This window comes from Sphaerodactylus townsendi, linkage group LG16 (assembly GCF_021028975.2).
Source record: "Sphaerodactylus townsendi isolate TG3544 linkage group LG16, MPM_Stown_v2.3, whole genome shotgun sequence".
Taxonomy (NCBI): domain Eukaryota; kingdom Metazoa; phylum Chordata; class Lepidosauria; order Squamata; family Sphaerodactylidae; genus Sphaerodactylus; species Sphaerodactylus townsendi.
Window position 1 is genome coordinate 19,282,324 of NC_059440.1, and position 19,930 is coordinate 19,302,253.

Genomic DNA, 19,930 nt, shown 5'->3' on the forward strand with positions numbered 1-19,930 from the left:
TGATTAGCTTTGAGTTAAGTTTGGAAACGATCAATTCATGCCAAAGAACGGATTGGAGCAGAAAGACGTGGTGAGGTTCTTAACAGCAATAGCGAACAAGAGCCTTGCTCTTGGCGCACTGTGAAGACTTATTGTAGGCTAAACTTCCGTGGGACCAGAGTCCAATGCAGAGGCAGTGAATGCAGCCCCCTTACTACACATCGTGACTGAGCATTTTTATCCAGCAAGCTCAAGAAACACTGGGCACCTGCTCAGAGGTGTAGCTGCGCCATCGCCCCTTAGAAGGGGTGCTCCGATGACAGTTTTTTCTTTCCTATTAGTATTAACAACAAACTTTTAGAGAAGACAAGTTCTAGCATCTCCAGACCCCACCTGGAGGCTGGCAACCCAACGCGGCCGGTAATCGCACTTCAAGTATTGGCGCGTCGCGTCGACGTCACTCCGCGCGTCGAGCCCTTCGCGGGAAGTCGGCGGCGAGGAAGTTTGTCCCACCGGCGCTTCCGTTCCCAGCCGCTGCTCTGCTCTGCGCACGCTCTTGCCCACTGCGGGCGGGGTAGCTGAGGAGGCTCCGCGCGCCCTCCTGACAGGCCGAGGGAGACGCCGCCGCCGCCGCCGCCAGGACGATGCTGCAGCCCCGACGCCGCTCACGTTGAGCCCGCCGGTGGTAAGCAGGACTCAGCCGTGGTGCCTCTGAGCGTGTGCAGACGGTCCGTGGGGAAGCTCGTGGGGTGGTGGTGGTGGTGGAAGACTCAGTTTCGCTTCTTCTTTCCCTCAGACTTTAGGCCTGACAGAATTGCGAGCCTCCCTGCCACACGTGACCACGTGACTTGAGGTCCCCCCCTCGCCTCACCCGGAGGTGATGTCTCAGGCCGCTCTTCCCTCGCCCGCCGGGCCTTGAGCCTCCCGGGTCTAGCAGCCCTGCCCGGTCAGCCTTCCGGGGCTTCAGTGGCGCCCGAGTATGCCGAGAGCTACTTCGACTTCCGGGCTCGGTTCCTTTTCCTTCTTATCACACGAAGTTTCTCGGCTGGAGCTTGGGGCGCCGGGTGATCTGTCGATCCCGTTGCTTAGACAGTTGAGGTGCTGCTGCTGCCGTTTTAGAGCTTTGCTCGAGGCAGTTCACAAGATGACCAAAAAAAAAAAATTCCCCCGTTAAACGATTAAAAGATAACAGGCGACAAAAAAAAAATCAGGCATAAAACGCACTCATACTGCAGAACAATCCACTTTCAATCCACTTTGCAGCTGGATTTTACTGTGCAGAATAGCAAAATCCACTTGCAAACAATTGTGAAAGTGGATTGAAAAATGTTGGTCTGGCTTCTGGAGGACAGTGAAGCACGAGTCAGCGGAGCATCAATGGGGAAGACATTGCAAAGGCAAGGGGCCGCCACCGAGGAAGCCCTATTTCTGATGCCCATTCCTTCTCCCCAGATTACCTGAGGCTGAGAGGTAGGGCCTGTTGGATTGAGAATGGTTCCTGCCTTTCATTGGGCTGAAGGGATTCATTGTTTCCAAGTGTTGAGGGAATCCCGCTATGGTTGGTGGAATTCCCAGAGACTCTAGAACTGCTGTTGGGAATCTCACCATTCATGACTGGTCATTCTGTTTCTGTGCGGGCCTTTGTGCATCTTCTCAGATGCGTCTGTACAGGTAATGTGGGGTAATTATTAATTTCACAGCTTTCGCTGGTTGTTGGCCTTCCAATACAATGCGAGCCTCTCCCAGAGGCCCAGGGTGTTGTAATATATTGACGTAGTATTCGTGCAGATCCCAGCAGGGCTGCCTTTTGAATCTGACAGATGTTGATTTTGTCAATTTGAAGATGTTTCAAATGCAGCCCTAGTGTTTTTGGAATGGCACCCAGGGTGCCAAGTACCACTGGGATGACCTCAGCTGGTTTGTGCCATAGTAATTGAGTCTTAGTTTTCAAATCACAGTATTTAGTGACCTTCTCATGTTCTTTTTCATGTATCTTGCTGTCACCAGGAATTGCCACATCAATGATGGTCACTTTCTTGTCTTCGACCACTGTGATGTCCGGTGTATTATGCGCCAACACTTTATCTGTCATGATGTTGGTTATTATTACTATTATTTTATTAAATTTGATACAACATCCTTACCTGACTGATACTCAGGGCATCTTATACACATAATAATAAAAACATTTCACACATGCAATTGTAATAATTTAACTTAAAGCATTAACTAATTAATTGTAATAAAATACAATAGAACAATAAGATGGCGACTGGTCAGGTATCTTAGCCTAAAATCCCTCATCCCAACATCCCATCATGCACATAAAGATTAACTATTGGCTTCTGCCAGTATTGCCCTTATACATAGGTTGTGGTATTCCAGTTTCTAAACCCTAAGCTTCAAGTCATTGAGAGATTAAATCCATTTTCTAATGATGATGTGGCATCTTCTGGTGGAAGCCCAGCCTTTAGTGAGTATGTATGTATGCTGGATTTGTTGTTTATTCTCTATTCCTGCTCATCTTGATAATCTAGGAAGCCTAGGGTTGGCGCAGTGGATTGGCTTGTGAACAAGAAGCATTACAATTAACTCATTTTTCTTTTCCTCATTCTCTTTGGCTGCTTCATTTCATTGTTGGCCCAGAGTAATACTGGCGTAGACACTGGATTTACATTTGCTTTTTGGTAGAAGTGAAAAGTGTTTTCATTTTATTTCTTTAATATATGTTTATCCTACCCATTCCTTTAGGGAGTTTGGGGCAGCATTCAGGGTTTCCCTTTTAACAATCCTGTTGTGAGTTTATGACTGGACTCAAGGTCAACGGGTCACTCAGTGAGTGGAGATTTGGCACTCTTAGGCAGAGACAGACAGAAGATAAGTCGAGTTTTAAGCTAGGCTCTCCAAACGTTTCTGAATGTAATGAACAAGTGACTGACTGGGAAAATCCTATATCCTGTTGGCTGATTTAACACTGTTGGGTGCATAAAGGAGTCCTTTATGAACCTTTATGCCAGCTATGCTCCTCCCTCAACATCTCTGATTCCATCTTTATAGAGCTGTAAGAATTGCTGCAAGCTTACTCGCTTCCGCACATTTTTTCACTGCAGGTCAGTGGCTCTTGATTCATTGGCAACTGAAGTAAATTTCAATGGTGAGAGTATGTCCAACGATTTGTGATATTTTAAGGGGTATTGATGTTGGTGAAGGCCAACTTGGGCCTTTTTTTTGTAGAGGGGAATGTTTTAGACAGGATCATGTAGAGCTGGTCTGTCCTGGGAAATGCTTGTCTCTGTTTTCACCTCTCCAACATTCAGTATTTGCCACTTGAAAGTGGTTGTGCAAAGAAGCCTGGCTGGCAAGCTTGTTTTGGAAATACATTCTCACCCAAACATTTTTCCAGGAAGAGGCAGGTGTAAAAATTCACCCCAAGAAGGAAAAGCTCTGAAAAGTCTGGCAAAAATCAGAACAGCCTCTTGAACACAGGATGTGCTTCAAGTTGGCTTTGTTAGATTTATTTCTGGTGTTCAGAGATGGAGCTCTTGAACTGGTCCCTCCTGCTCCACCAGATGTTAATTGAATTGTTTGTTTTGGGTGAAAACTGGACTGTGTTTAATTTCCCATTGCCAAGCTGTTTAGAAAGAAAGCTACTGCAGGAAGCAAACTTGTGGCCTGCATGCTGCAGGTGAGCTACCCTATTATGCTCTGAGTTCTGAGAGAAGTGGTGGAGTAGGTGGTTTTGGTAACTGAACCTGGCTTCTAATCTGTGTAGTCTTGCGCCTCAATGCCAGAAGTATGCTTCCTTTTTCTTTCCTTCTATATCAAGAAAGGAAAAATGAAGGCAGAGAATTTCCTTCCCTGAAGCCCTGAAAGTGAGACGTTAGGAACAAGATCTACCAGCCCAGAAACCCACCACAACCAGTTATGTAGGGATGTTTGTTTTAGTGGATTAAGATGTATTGATCACTGCTTGTTAGTTTCTTTCTAAAAATTGACAGCCATGCACACACACCTGTACCTTCTGTTTCATAAATTGGTCTAATAATTACAGAGAAGAATTTTCTTAGGGCTGAAGTTACCTTTTCCTTTTTGGGTCAGATTGCTCATGTTGCTTTTTTGCGTGTATCAAAATTTTTCCCCAACATTGCATTTTCCTATGGCTTAAACATTTCTGAATATTTCACATCTTCAATCTTAACTACTGCCAGTTGTTGGAGGGCAGATCTTTACTGTATTCTCTTTCCCCTACATTCCGACCTGTAGAAACACGATTCTGAGAGCTTGTAGGGCCCATGTATATTAATAGCCATACAGGTTGAATGGAGTTGAACTGGGCAGGAGAGCAAAATCGCTATCTCTTCCATCAGTAAGCTGTACTGACGTGTCTTGGGGCTATGTAGCTTGTGTTCTTGGCCATTCACTACCTTGTGACCCAGTGTTTTCAACAGGGAAGTTACGCAAACTGTTCAGATCAAAAATATTTCATATGCTAACATTCTTTCAGAGTCAAGGAACTTGTAATTATTTTTGGAATGAATTCATGTCATCCTCTCGTCTTGAGTCATGTGAGAGAGCAGCTCTGCTAGGTTTCTTTTATGTTCTTATGACTCTGTCACATTCTCAATAACTTAACTCAGGAAAGCCTGTAAATGTGGCTGTTTCACAATTCCTATGCTGCTCAATTCCTGACATTTAGGACAAATTTGATTAGAACCGGTCCATCCAGTGAGGCTCTTAACTTGTATATAAAACAGCAGCTGATCTACTATAAGTGTAAAAGTGGGTTGTATTTCTTTCAAACCAGGGTTCTCTAGGCTGAGAATAGTTCCAGAACGGAGGCAAATCTGCTGATGGCTAGACTCCCTTTTCATGTTCTAGCGGTATAAAACTGGCTAGCTCCATATTTGAAATACGCCTTAAAACATCGGGAACAGAAAGAACACAAAAAGAATGCAGCGGAGACCCATTGGTGGCTGGCTGCTCACCGGAAAAACTGCGACTTTCACAGGCTGTCTCCATACTCCAATGTGAATTTCCTGTGTTTCTGTTTAGAAAAAAAATAGTGTGCAGGAGTTTTGTGGAGCCACAGATATTTTATTAGGACACAGGGCATTAATGCCTTCTGCCACATTAGCATCAACAATCACAAAATAGCAACAACAATAAAACATTAAAATTCCTATTCCACTTGGCGTTTAAACAGTTATTTAGTGCCAGCAAGGGAATGGCATCCATGGCCAGATTAATGCACTCCTGTCCCGCTCTTCCAAATTTATATCAAATAAGGAGGGGAGGGGGAGATTTGGAGGCCAGCAAAGTTAGAAAAGCCATCACTGCCTCAACCACAATCCCAGTGGAACATTTCTGTCTGGCAGGCCCTGTGGAAGTGAGCTAAATCCCACAGGGCCCTGGTATCAATTGACAGAGAGTTCCACCAGGCTGGGGCCAGACCCAAAAAGGAACACCGCTGTGGTGCGCATGTCAGGGTAGGAACCATTGTAGCAGGTTTGGATCATGCCCTGTCTTGACTGTGCCATTGTGTGCATATGCTCCCCCCCTTCGCTTTTTAAAAATTCCCTTGAATGGCCCTATAGTATGGGTGTGTTCTTCCGGGAGCCACCAAATGCCAGCAGGTGTTACTGATGCCTAACAAAGGGAGTAGTAAGGAATTACAAAGCAAACACGGATCTTGCCAGTTGACCTGAGGAGGGATGAGGGAGCACATTTCTTCCGGCTGCAGAGGTGAAATGCAGTGCTCACAATAACAGGACACAGAGCCTTTGTGTGTGCTGGAACCCAGCAGGTGTGTGCCCTGTGCTGGACTCAGTTCAGATTCCTGATCGCCTTGCTTGGCCCTCTAGCGTTCTCAAAGGTTTTCTGGCTGTTGAGTGTTTTATATCTGAGAACAGTGCTGAGTTTTCTTAGTCTTGCAGGTGCTTGCCAACTAGCTTGATCAGGGGTGCTTCTCAGGAAGTGTGGTCATATCTCCAGTTTCTGCTGTTGCTGTTTCACAGGTGGGCCTTGTAAGAATAATGTTGAACATCCATCCTCTGGAGAACCTCAAGGTTTACATCAGCAGCCGACCTCCGCTTGTGGTGTTTATGATCAGCGTCAGTGCAATGGCGATTGCCTTCCTGACCCTGGGCTATTTCTTTAAGATTAAGGAGATCAAGTCACCTGAAATGGCAGAGGTAAAATATGAAACAGTGTACATATTTGCACATTCTTGCTGAGGGTAGGAAGGGTGTGGGTTGCCCTGTAATTTCCTGCTAGCTTTATATCCTCGACAGTCTAAAATCAGTCTAGGGCGGAATAGAAATAATAAAATAAAATAAATATGACTATAAATGGTTGGAACAGACTCTCTGGTTTATTGGCTTGAGTTGTAATATTTCATGGGTGAAGGGTCAGAAGCCAAAGAATAGCCCAAGTAGAAACGTGTCTGCATCTCCTCAAGTCTCTGGCAGCTTTTGAAAATCCCACTGGTATAAGAAATGGTTTCATAGAGCCATAGAATCATAGAGTTGAAAGAGACCCCAAGGGCCATCAAGTCCAACCCCCTGCTATGCAGGAACACACAATCAAAGCACATAATCAAAGCAGTTTGCCAAGTGACACTGCAGTTTTCTGTTCAGTAGACACAAGCCAGGGCCCTCTTGAGTGCACAACACTTTATTTATATCCCTCTTTTCTCCCCAGCGGTGACCCAAAGTGGTTCACAAAATCCTCTCCTTTTACCCTATTAATTACCCTGCAAAGGAGGTTAAGCTGAGAGTGTTTGAGTGGTCTGAGGTCACCCAGCATGCTTCCATGGCAGAACAGGGATTCAAACCTGGCTCACCCAAGTTCTAAACTGATACTGTATGCTGACTATGATACTAATTTAGGCTGATCAGACCAAGTCTGATTGTAGACTGCCTGGAGCCTAGGAGGAGACATTCAAAATGCTGAGGCCGAAGTTTCCACCAGGCCAAGACCCTATTCTCTCTCTCTTCTTATGCAATAAATCCTGGACATTCAGTTTTTAAACAGCAATTACCAAGATGTCCCTGCATCATTGCCCAGCTTTTGCTGAATTTTATTTTATTGTCTTTGTCACAAGGTTGGGAAAGGATGTTGGATATCTTCTGTAGTCTTCAAAGAGTAATTAGTCTCGTAAACATTTATAATATTTGAGTGGCCTGCTGCCTTGAAATTCATGCAGAATTTCTCAATGGTGGTATTTCTTAGACCCATATTACAGTTGGCTTTTGGACAAAGCCCGGTCATTGTGAACTGCTTACCCAGTGATGTTTGAATGCACCCTGATATAGCAAGACCTAGTATCTACCTTGACAGAGAGAAGCAGTAAAGTTCTTGTTTGCCTTTAAGGACTGGAATACTTTCCTTCTGCGGTTTAATGACTTGGACTTCTGTATTTCGGAGAACGAAACGTTAAAGCATCTAATTAATGACACCACGACTCCGGAAAGTGCCATGACCAGTAGCCAAGCCAGGCCTTCCACACCGTCGCCGCAGACTCTTGAGGATTCTGGTCCAATCAACATCTCAGTAGTCATCACTCTGACTCTGGACCCCCTCAAACCCTTTGGTGGCTTTTCCCGAAACGTCACACACTTGAGTTCCACCTTTTTTGGACACCAAATTGGGCTCTCAGGTACATCTTATTCTAAATTGCATTTCTGAAGTTAGTGTTCCAAAATATTACAGCCTGCAGGAGGATAGTTCCACGAGCATAAATGTCACTAGAAATTGCCAGCAATCTGTATTAACCTTAGTCCTGAAGACTGGGAGCTGCACGAGTCTGCTTCTGGGAAAAGGTGTCTTTCTGATTGGTTGGAGGAGGAGGAGGAGGGGATAGTCCCAATCCACATGATGCAAAAATCCCAGATCTCACAAGTATTGTTAAAGTAGAGCATTTAAAATGGGGCACGTGTCAATATGAACCTCGGGGCTACACTGCCCTGATATATGTCACAGATCTGCCAGTTTTGTAGCCTGCTAAGCCCAATGGGCCTGCCTCTTGTTTCTTCATGATTCATGGCAGGAGAAGAGCAGGGGACATACCAAAGGGCTGCCATTCTTTACTGTGCAAAACTCCATTCAGCCTGGTAGGTTGGAAACTGCAGGCCCATGACACGCTCTTACACTCTTTTCTGTCTTTTAAAAAATGTGCAGTTTGTACAACAAAGGCACTTTAATAACTGTGGGGAATGTACCAGACATAGCCGGACTCTTTCAAGGGAAGTGCAGTTCTAGCCAACTGATGTAAAATGTTTTCCCCCCCTCCCGCTTGAAGGCAGAGAAGCTCACGAGGAAATCAACATCACATTTACCCTGCCCGCCGCCTGGAACTCAGACGACTGCATTCTCCACGCTCGTTGCGAGCAAGTCAGCTTCACCACCTGCATGACGGTTACAGCAGCCAGCACTGTCTTTCCAGTCACAGTGTAAGGGTCTCTCCATACTGCTTCCTGCCGGGCTGACTTCTCACCATTGCTTTCGGGCCGGTGGGCTTGCTTTGAAGCAGTGAGACAGTCAGTGCGGTGGAAAGCTGGCTATCCATGCATACTGTGTGGTGGTTGTTTTTTAAAGACTATATTTAGTTGAGCTTCACATATTGAAAAGTTGCAAATGCAGATTTTTAATTCATCCACGCACTCATGCCACCTTCCCCAAATGAGCAAGTGCTGGACAAGAAAACGGGGGTGGGGCGGGAGGGCCAATGGGGAGGAAAAGCAGAGAACTGTCTTGCTAAAAACGTCTATGGCTGTTGTGGGTTTTCCAGGCTGCGTGGCTCAAAAAACCCACAACAGCCAGTTGGATCCGGCCGTGAAAACCTTTGACAGTACATCTGCAGAGCCCTTTTTTTCCTCCTCCACAGTCTACGGCTATGGGTTTGCAGCAGAGGCGTATCGGGGGGGAATGGCATTCGGGGACAACACCTGCTCCGGGCACCCCCGCGCCTCCTCTGCGCTCAGGGACGGGGGCAGCTCAGATGGGCACCACAGTGGACTAAGCCACCCGTCCACTTCCCTTCAGGCTGCCTCCTGTCCCCCCCCCCCCAGGCCCTGGGGGTGGAGGGCAATTTTACGCCCCCGCCCCGCCCCACTGCCATTTGACCCCTCCTGTCACCAAATACAGGAATTTGAGTACCACCACTGGATTTTGAGAGCCATCTTGACTCCTGCATGGATTTTTTGTGTACATAAACAAACTGAGTGTAGTTGGAGTTACTGAGAGTAGCGGCGTAGATGTGGGTGGAGCTCATTGGGAGGAGAGCAAGTTTTTAAGTGTTCAGAAAACACTGGAGGCCAGTGTCTGTCTGGTACTAGTGTGTGGTGTTTGTGTGCCCTTTTGTCTGCAAAGTGAGATTTACAGCTTCTCGTGTCATATAGGAACATAGTATCACACTATGAATATCCAAATTGGAGCCTTAATTAGGATGTTGGTAGCACTATTAGGTTTCAGTCTATCTTTATGTTTTTATGTCACCCATCAGTTGATTTGTAGCTAGCTAGTGGGGGGGGAAACTAGTGAGAGCTTCAGTGTGCAACTAAGCCTGATGTTTTGCTCCACAGTCAGCCGCCTCATTGCATTCCGGAAACGTACATTAACGCCACTTTCTGGTACAAGATCTTTACCACTGCACGGGACTCCAACACAAAATACGCCCAAGATTACAACCCTTTCTGGTGTTACAAAGGAGCTATTGGAAAAGTCTATCACGCATTAAATCCTAAACTGACTGTTATTGTTCCAGATGTAAGTCACCTCCTTATCTTTTAGTTGCTTTGAATCATCTTCTCAATGTCTTTGTTTCAGTCTGTGACTTAATAGGGTTCAGGGACATTTCAGTACTGGACAGATCCTGTTGGTGTAAATTTGTGGATGCAGCACTGGACAGATCCTGTTGGTGTAAATTTGTGGGATGCAGCATAGAGGGATAGACTGAGAAATTCTACCTTGAAAAAGAAGAGTTTGGATTTATATTCCCCCCTTTATCTCCTGTAGGAGACTCAGGGGGGCTTACAAACTCCTTCCCCCCTTCAAACAAACACCCTGTGAGGTGGGTGGAGCTGAGAGAGCGCCAAAGAATGTGACTACCCCAAGGTCTTCCAGTTGGCATGTGTTGGAGAGCGCAGGCTAATGTAGTTCACTAGATAAGCCTCCACAGCTCAAGTGGCAGAGTGGGGAATCAAACCTGGTTCTCCATATTAGAGTGCACCTGCTCTTAACCACTATATTATGCTTGCTCTCTCTTGGGAGTGTGGTATGTCTCTTGCCACCATGGCAGTGACTGTATATGGTTTTCTTGAAGCTTATCCTATGGGCTCAGGAAATTGTTTGTATCTCTTCCTCACAGGATGACCGCTCCCTAATTAACCTGCACTTAATGCACACCAGTTACTTCCTCTTTGTGATGGTCATCACCATGTTCTGCTACGCTGTCATCAAAGGCAGACCAAGCAAACTACGGCAAAGCAATTCAGAGTTCTGCCCTGAGAAGGTAGGTGTGGAAAACAGTTCCTGGTCCTGAACAAGAGCATTGACATCAGTTGAAAAAGACGCCCATGTGCTTTCATATTAGATTACTTCCACGCACGACACTTCTGTTTGGCAGCCATTGCTGCTACAACTATGGAAGTGAAGTGAAGTTTTATTTACGGTCAATGACCAAATACCAACTGTGGAGACATTTGCATCAGTGGCAGACCATTCTCATGGGATTTGCTCTGTGCTTTCTTTCATCATCCCCTTGTGCTCGCCATTTCCTCTCATTTCTAGAGGGCTTTTTGTTGACTGAAAAGATTCTTGGTATATCGCTGTTAAGCGATAGCAAATGCCATTGTTTTTAAAAGCAGTCAAAAAGCCCTCCAGTGGTTCAGTAGAGGGAAATGGGTGTGAGGGATAATGACAACACAATGGTGCTAATCCTAGGCAGAGTTTCGAAACAGTGTACCTTTTCATCCATACAGCTGTTAATGTGTGACCGTGGTCTTTCAGAACATGTAGCAAAACAGGCTTGAGAAAGAAAAGTAGATGAAGTGAGGATGATATTATGGGACGCTTAAACCCCCCTAAAACACTCCAGTTTGGTTTCCCCACTGGCACAAAAGCCAGTCATCGGTTGACTCCAAACCATCCAGTGGGGAGTACCTGCTCTTGCAGCCAGTGGCAACATGCAAGAACAAGCAGGCTCAGGTATCTTCTTGGTCTTCATACTCAGGGGACAGCTGTAAAGGATTTCATACCACACCTCCAGTTGGCTGTATCTGCCTCTCATTGTGGTGGCTTTGAACATACTTCAGCCTCTGCTAGCTTACTTTTTATTAGCCTCGTATCCTATGCTTTCATGGATCTCAGGGTATCCCATGCAAAGGATATCCAGGCTGAGACAGCTACTGAATTACCAAAGGATGTGCCACGAGCTTCAGTACTTGAACCCAGACCATTGCCATCTATTAAGCTGTACACTGTACCCTGCTGACGGTTGCTTAGAAACAGAAACCCCTGACACAGACGCAGTGTGTAACAGACTTCTCTCTGTGATACACCTCTGAAGATGCCAGCCACAGATGCAGGCGAAACGTTAGGAACAAGATCTACCAGACCACGGCCACACAGTCCGGAAAACCCACCACAACCAGAAACCCCTGAGTCTGGCACTACACCGTGAGCACCTTCTCTGCTCAAGCCACACGCTGATGGGGTAGCTATGATCATTTCTTTAATTTGGTAATTAATCTTCTTGCTTTGATTTCTTCAGGCCGCTTTTACAGAAGCGTGATCCGCCAGTACCTTCCTCCAAAAGCGACCGAGTCTGCAATCGTTGCCTGCTGAACCCAGAACTGGGCCCTCATTCTTTACGGTTTCAGTATCTTGTGACGTTGGGTTATTCCAACCAAAGACTTTTTAAGTGCCTGTAATGGATATTTATATAAAGTGTACTTGGAACCGGTTAAAGCCAGGGCACTCGATCACATTTGTAGTGCAGCTGGTACTGTTTGGAACCATTTTCCCTGTTCGTGTTGGACTGTTTTGTGACGGTGAGGCTCTGTGTGGTCAGAGCCAGAGGGGGTGTCTCTTTTAATTATTATTATTATTATTATTTGCTGCATTGGGACAGTTAAGATGCCTTTTGCAAGCATCTCAAAAGGAAAAAAAGCACCTTATTTTCCCAGTGGTATGTACAGCGTGTTGGAGACGATCTGCATCTCTGCTACAATACTGCAACTCTACATGGACTCAGTGTGCGAGAGAGACAGTTTCTTCTTTTCCATTCACACCATGCTTGCAGAAAGATACCAATATCCCTAGATATATATATATCTAGACACCCCTAGATGTATAGGGGTGGAAACAACAACACCATATTCCTGTTTTACTACTGGCTGTAGCTAGGAAAGATAGCGTGCTTGTCATTTTAGATTCAGAAAAGCAAAACTTCCGTCAAAAGTGCTAAAATGTTGAAGTTGCTTCAGGCTGCCTCTTTGTTGGTTTCATCCTGGATCTTGAATCAGAGGAGTCCCTGTAGCACAGCTTTTAATGATAATCTGTGCATGCAGGGAAATGATAGAATACGGAGTTCTTGGAACTGTCTCATTTCAGGCTGAAGGCAGGGAGGACAATTTTCCAATGCTTCCCTGCAAGAAGAGGGGGGGGAAATATCTTGAGGTGTAGAACAGTCTCTTGCATTTCAGGAGGTAGATTAGCCTTGTTCCTGACATGCTACTTTTCAGTATGCAGGTATTTTTGTTTGTTTGTTTGAGTGTGTGTCGGGAGGGGTGAGCTGTTCAAACATGCAATGCCTCTTCTTTTATCTGAAGGAGCCTTGTCCTGGGCCGCCTGTGCCCTGTGGTTGATCTGCGTGTCTTGGTCACTGTGTGAAAACTGAAATTCCATTTGGGATTTGGGGATCTTTAACAAAAGGAGAAAGAAGCCAGACTCATGCAGTCTGGGCAAGTAGTCCCGTTGATCCAGCCTTTTTTAACTTTTTTTTTTTTGGCTTATTCATTGTCTGCAAAAAGAAAACAGCAGGAAACTTGCGCTGTGGAGGAATCCATCTGGACAGACAGACCTCCACCTGGGTAGTCCCTGCATTCAGATTTGGACTCTGCTCAGTCATTTGCTTGTTGGGAGTTCTGTTGATTATGCACAGCTTTCCTTTCTCTGCCCTTCCTTCAGCTTTCTTGTTTGCACAACTATTTTTGAATCCATTCTTCAGTGTCACTTAAACATAACAGAGAATTCCTGAACACACTTGTTGCCACTGCGTTGAAGACATTGCTGGTTGCCTTAATGACTCTCCTGTTCTGCTTTCCCTATCTGATAGCAACATTGTCTTGGGTTCTTCTTCCTCCTCGAGTAGTTTGTAAGTGGCTTCTTTTAGTGTTTACACAAATTAACAAAGCTTGTAGATTGCTTTCATGTCGGAGTTCCTTTATTCATTCTCTGGATTACTTTTTGTTACGTTGTCATGTCTCCCAGATAGGATTATATCCAGGAACCTTCAGGTTTTAATATTGGGTAAAAGTCTGGGAGTGAAGTTTAAAAAAAGCATCCTCTTTGAAGAAAACTGTTAACGAAATGAAGTTTTAAGTGTCCTGGCCTGGAATTGTGGGCTTTGGGGGAAAAAAATCTTGTACTCCTCTTTCCTTTTGCTTTTATGGTCCGTTCCAGACATTAGATAGCGATGGTTCAGTCATGATAACAGAGAGAGGGGAATTGGGGGACAGTCATAGAGGGGTGTGTGGGTGCGCAGAAGCTAAAACGTATCCAAACAGAATGATTCAAATGGAATATCACAGTGCTTGTTCGGATCATATTGATCTTAACTTTTTTTTTCCTGTTTTCGTTTTTCACTATTACTTGAATCAGTTTTGATTCTGTTTGTGTTTTCTTGTTAGAAACTCTTCCATTCCTGTTGTGTTGTTCTTTTGGCATTATATGAAGATTCACAGCTTTATTTTTCTTCCTGTGCCCCCCCCTTCCCCCAAAACAACTCCTCTGCAGGAGATGTATGGTTAAGATGGCTATTTACTTGCCTCTGGGCCTGATGGTCAGTAACTGACTTTGGTAATGACATTTCTCTCTTTTAATTTTATTTGTGTGTTTGTGAGATGTGGATATTGCTTTGCAAAAATAAAGTTTATTACTATCAGTCCCCTTGAAAATATTTGCTGCGTGAAGCATTTCATTTGACGCAGGTGGCTTTTCTCTATTGTCTCTTAAATCCTCTTGAACATACTTTTAACTTGCACAAGGCTCTAACTTTGATGAGAATATGGAGCATGGTCGGGGAGGGGAGGGGGGGCTACCAAGTGAACTAGGCTTCGGAGTTCCCAGTGGGAGCTCCTGGGAGGGCTGAAAGAGGAACACCGACCACTTCAGTGGGCTTTCCCTCTTTCACTTGGTAACCTAAGCCTTTCTTTGAAGGCTTCAGTGCGATACAGCATGTTGCTGCAGACCTTGACATTTTTAGGCTTGGCAAATCAGGAAGCCGGCCGTTGATGAAGGAGCTTGATTTCCTACTCTGCCTTTATTTTTTCTGCACTTTTGGGGGTTAGAAACAGCCCAAGATGTGAGATAGGTGTAGAATCGGATCCCTGGGAAATAGTTTGAGGAACTGCTTGGCCCCATTTATAGAGGCGCTGTGTCACTAGAATTTGGCGACCAAGGGAATCGCCCATTCATGAGGAGCGGAATGCCAGTACTGCGCCTGGAGACCTCCTTCTCCAAGAACAAGGATTTTGCACTTCATTCTCCTACTATTTATGTTTGTGGTTGATCAGCTTAATTGTGTTACCCTCTCTTTTGCTACATTTTCAGGCCATCGGGCAACGTGCATTCCCAAGTAGGTGAGGAAGCCTGATCTTTGACCCTATCAACTTGATTTCCCCAAAATTGGTGGCAGATGTGATCTTTGGCCTCAAAGAACATGTTCCTATGTATTGTGTTAGAGACACGGTGCTTGTGATTATCCAAGGGCAGAAGAAAAAGGCTACTCCCCATGATGCCTCGAGCTTGAAAGCCCTCCCTTCCTAAGGCTGATGGGGAGAATATCCAGCCCACACAATCCCAAGATAGGCTTTGTTATATGCCTCAGGAGGCTTCATGGAACATCTTTTTTGATAAAAACAGAGGAAGCTACACAAGACACCTGTCTGGCGAGCAGGTTGCAAATAAAACTTTAATTGGCTTTGTCCATCCTGGTAATTGCTGTGGCCGAAGTTCTCCTTGTTTCCCACTGCAGAAGATCAACCACTTCCTCTTGCCATGCAAACAATGAAGCCGTGTTCAAGAAGCACTCAGAGCAGTTGCATAAAAGTTTGCAGTGTTCGTTAGCCCCTATGGCAGTGGTGCCGAACCTATGGCACGGGTGCCAGAGGTGGCACTCAGAGCCCTCTCTGTGGGCACGCGCAGAGTGCCCCCCCCCCCCCACATCTAATCTGGCCTGTGCTGCTGGGCTCGATTATTAGCATTAAACCTAAGACCTAGTTTTGGGGAAGCAGTGTAGGTAACCCTTTTTAAAGCGCTGTTAAGCCCGCACTGAGGATTTTTTCATCACGAAGAACTAAAAGGCGTGATCAACTTTACCTGGGGAGTAAAGCTTTCCGGTTGCTGGCAATGGGGACTTGCTTCTGAAAGATAAAACCCTCCTAGAATTGATGTTTTCACCCATTGGAAGAGTTGCACTGACTACCACCAAGCTTACTCCTAAGAAACGCACACCTCGGAGCCAACCGTTTTTCTAAACGAAAACCTCAGTATTCGGGTTAAATTGCCGTGTTGGCACTTTGTGATAAATAAGTGGGTTTTGGGTTGCAATTTGGGCACTCGGTCTCGAAAAGGTTCGCCACCACTGCCCTATGGCAAGGCACTGGCATCTATCCACCTGAGGAAAAGGGACTGTTGTAAAGCACTGCTGATACCCATGATTTCATAGAAGAGTCCCCTGTAGAAGATTCCCAGTAGCGAAGCTCACACCCAGTTCCCATGTTCTATCGAGGCTTTCTGTCTCTAGGAACAGTGGCCTTGTTTTCTGTTATCATGTTCCCCGTTGCTCTTCAGCAGTTTCATACTCTCCTTGGCAGAAGCAAAATGTTCCACTTGATATCAATATGAGCTACCTTTTTGAAAGAGTGTTACTTAGTTCTGCCAAATACTGGCAGCAATAATTGGCAGAAAAATGTGGGAATAGGGGAGGGAAGGAAAAGCCCTGAGCCACGAGGTGGGGGGGGGGGGTAGGAGGGGGAATCAGTAGCCTTACCTGTTTTTTTGAAGGTCCAAATCCACCAGTGATCCAGTTTGCTTGGATCACTTTGGACGAGGTCAGTGACCAAAGTGATCTGAGCAATTTTGATCATAGAGGGGGTATTGTGGCAGGTGTTCAAAAGTCTTTGTACCTGTTACTGCCTTTGCCTATTTCCTCTCTGCTGAATATTATGGTGTAGCTGCGTCGGCCAGCAACAGGGAAGATGGTTTTTTTTTTGCATTCCTCCCACTCATTCTGTGTATTCTTCTTGTGACTAGAATGACTTGGATGACTTCAAGAGAGACGGGAATGCCAGTCATACCTCAGTGGCTCCCGTCATGAAACTTCCATAAAGTAGTAGATAGTTAAAACCCAGTATTTTTGCTATTTCCATCGTGGTGTAGTGGTTAAGAGCAGGTGCACTCTAATCTGGAGAACCGGGTTGGATTCCCCGCTCTGCCACGAGCTGTGGAAGCTTATCTGGTGAACTAGATTAGCCTGTGCACTCCAACTCATGCCAGCTGGGTGACCTTGGGCTGGTCACAGTTCTTCGGAGCTCTCTCAGCCTCACCCACCCACCTCACAGGGTGTTTGTTGTGGGGGGGGGAAGGGTAAGGAGTTTGTAAGCCCCTTTGAGTCTCCTTACAGGAGAGAAGGGGAGGGTATATAAATCCAACTCCTCTTCTGTTACAAGGAAAAAATGTCCTCTGGCAACTACCTGTGCACTGTCTTCGCAGTGGAAAACAGATCAGTTGCTACCTCTGCTCCCCTCCCATTGCGATCCAGTAGCTCATTTACGCAGGAATAAACAAGTCTAGTGGCAATTTCTGTTTATTTTTTGCTGCAAGAGTCATTAGCACAGCTCCCATTCTGGAGTAATTTTCCTCAAGAGGACACCCACAGAGGCCCCGGGGGAAGACTCTGCTGGAAGTCTCGACTGTTGCAGACATCTTGATGTGCTCTTCTTGTGTGTGCGAAAGGAACACACCAGGTACGGCTCACCAGGACAGAGGTGTTTCAGGGCACTGAAAAGTATAACCTGCCATCACTCCCTCACCTGCACAATTATTATCGGCAAGAATTGAAGCATAGTAGGAAGATGAATTAGGGCTGGATTAGGTTTGCTTGGAGAGTCTGTGATCCAGGTGCTCTTGCACATGTTGAATAATTCACTTTCAGTCGGTTTCAGTGCACTTTAACCATGATTTGCAAGTGGATTTTGCCATTTCACACATCTGCAGAGTGCACTGAAAGTGCATGGTATGTGTGAAAGCACCCCAGTGATTCCACACACAGGTTTGATGATTTAGCTAGTAACCAACAAAAATGCCAATTTTTTAAAAAATCAACATTTTAATTCTAAATAGTATGAGTTTTGTTAAGCTTCAGCTACACACAAGTATGTGGTTGCTAGTACTTCAAATGACCCATCACACCACTAATGGGAATGCTGAGGGCAATTACTCCCTGCAGTCTCTTGGCATTGCCTTAATTGTTCCCTTTCCAGTCAGCTATATATGGACATACAACAGAGGTGCTAGACGTTAGTAGATATTGTGCCACTGAAATTCTTCACCAGCTGGGTTACCCTGTCTGTGTAAGGTGGTTTCATTGTGACTTTGCCTCCTTCATCAACATTTACAGCACACATCCTTCCACCGCCTTTCAAAAGGGAAAAAAAGTCACCTAGTTTGTACTATTGCTTCACTGAATGATTATCACTACACTGCAGCTAAACAGACGATCTGCATCTCGTTCCCAGGGACAGTTTGTACAATCTGCCCCACTCAGGCTGCCCCTGAGTTTCAGCTAACTCTAGTTTGATATTCCATGCTGTCCAAATTCAAGTGGATTCTAATCTGGAGAACCAGATTTGATTCCCCTCCACCTGAGTTATGGAGGTTTATCTGGTGAACCAGATGTGTTTCCGCACTCCTGCATTCTGGCTGGGTGACCTTGGGCCAGTTACTCTTCTCTCTGTACCCTCTCAGCCCCACCTACCTCACAAGGTGTCTGTTGTGGGGAGAGGAAGAGAAAGGAGTTTGTAAGCCACCTTGAGTTTCCTTACAGGAGAGAAAGGTGGGATATAAATCCAAACTTCTTATGTGAACCACCTGCTGAGAAGTAGCGCTGATTATTTAATTGAGTTCTATTGCAATGGAACAAACACCACTGTGGCAGCTGTTGTGACACTGCCCAGAGGCAACAAGCCAGAACGTAGCAGTGAACAGAAAGGGTTAAGAAGAAATGTAATAGAAAGCTTACAGAAATTGGTGGTTTCTATTCTACCAGCAACTGTTGGGTGTATCCATAGGATAGTGTCTAGATCAGGGTCTCCAACCAATGGCCTTCCAGATGTTCATGGACTATGATTCCCATCAACTGCCGATTGGCCATGCTAGCAGGGGCTGATGGGAATCGCGGTCCATGAACATCTGGAGGCCCATAGCTTGGAGACCCCTGATCTAGATCAAGGCAAGTAATAGTACAACAGTACCATTCTGCTTTGGTCAGCCCTCTCCTGGGACAACACCGTGTCCAGTTCTGAGCGCCACGATTCAAGGAGGCTATTGCGAAGCTGGAGCATGTGCAGAGGAGGGGGATCCAAACGGTTAAAAGTCTGGAATCCATGCATGTGAAGAGTCCTCTCCGGGAGAAAGACGCCACGCTCTGCACGTGCTCAGAGGACCGCGCGCCCTGCGGCAAAGGCCTCTCTCCGCCCCCGCGCGCGAGGAGGGCCGGCCAGACGCAGAGGGGAGGGCGCCGCCCGCGCTCCGTCTGCTCGCCTCGGGGGCGCCCCCCGCCGGCCGCAGCCGCGCCAAGCAGGGAGGGCCCCTGGGCGGGCACGTCCTCCTCGGCGTCTCCGCTCCGCCCTCCTTGCCGCCCGCCGTGCAACAGTTTCTCCAAAGTTGCGCCCGGTCGCTGCAGCGGCTGGGCGAGGAGGCGACTGCGGCTGGGGCGGGAGATGCCCGGCGGAGGGAGGCGGCTGCCAGGCGCCGCCCGCCGCGGAGAGCAGGAGCCGGGCGCCGCGGCGCGCCTTCGCCCCGCCGGCCGGAGAGCCGGATGCCTGGGTGCTGCTGCTGCTGCTGCTGCTGCTGCTGCTGAGGGAGGCCTGGCTGGGGCGGCATGGGCGCCAAGCAGACCAAGGGGTGCGCCGCGGCGCCCTCGGGGGCCAGCCCGCCGCCGGGCCCCGTCGCCCGCCGCAAGGGGGTGGCGGCCTCGTCCCGGGAGCGCGGGGGGGACCTGCTGGCGTCCCTGGTGGCCCGCTCGGGCGAGAAGTTCGGCAAGGGGGGCGGCCTCCCGCCCTACCACCGCCGCATCGGCATGATCCAGGACATGCTGCGCTTGGTCAAGCAGGGCAGGCAGGAGGAGGCCACCGACCTGCTCAGGCACCTGCGCCAGGTAAGCGGGCCGGGGCAGGTGGGGACCAGTCCCCCCCCTTCCACAAAGCCAGGCTGGCACAGATGCCCGGCCCTTCTCTGCGCTCAGGACCCTCCTCTGGATTAGAGGGAAAGGATGTGCGGGGAGGGCAGCGGTAGAAAGAACCGGTCCGGGAGGCTTGAGAAGGCGTGCCCGGAGGGCCCCCCCCCACTGGTGCATTGGTCAGCCCCATATGCCCCCTGGTCTACAGGTTGGGGGGACCAGACCCGATTTGACCTGTGCTTGGGTGGAGCGGAGAGGTCCCCATGGGGT

General features: G+C 47.1%; 2 protein-coding genes across 2 annotated transcripts in view; both read left to right on the forward strand.

Annotated features, from left to right (window-relative positions):
• Window positions 1-522: 522 nt before the first annotated feature.
• On the forward strand, window positions 523-14,158 carry TMEM248 (transmembrane protein 248). Its single transcript, XM_048519387.1, has 7 exons — window positions 523-664; window positions 5,994-6,170; window positions 7,351-7,636; window positions 8,279-8,429; window positions 9,561-9,744; window positions 10,346-10,489; window positions 11,750-14,158. Exons 2-7 carry the CDS (start codon window positions 6,012-6,014, stop codon window positions 11,768-11,770), a joined length of 945 nt encoding a protein of 314 aa, XP_048375344.1. The 5' UTR covers window positions 523-664; window positions 5,994-6,011; the 3' UTR covers window positions 11,771-14,158.
• Window positions 14,159-19,072: 4,914 nt separating this feature from the next.
• The window catches only part of LRRC75A (leucine rich repeat containing 75A), a 69,325-nt gene continuing 68,467 nt past the window's right edge, over window positions 19,073-19,930 (forward strand). Inside the window, exon 1 of the mRNA XM_048519396.1 lies at window positions 19,073-19,639. Within this exon, the coding sequence (XP_048375353.1) occupies window positions 19,364-19,639 (276 nt within the window). The 5' untranslated portion in view covers window positions 19,073-19,363. The remainder of the gene's footprint in view (window positions 19,640-19,930) is intronic.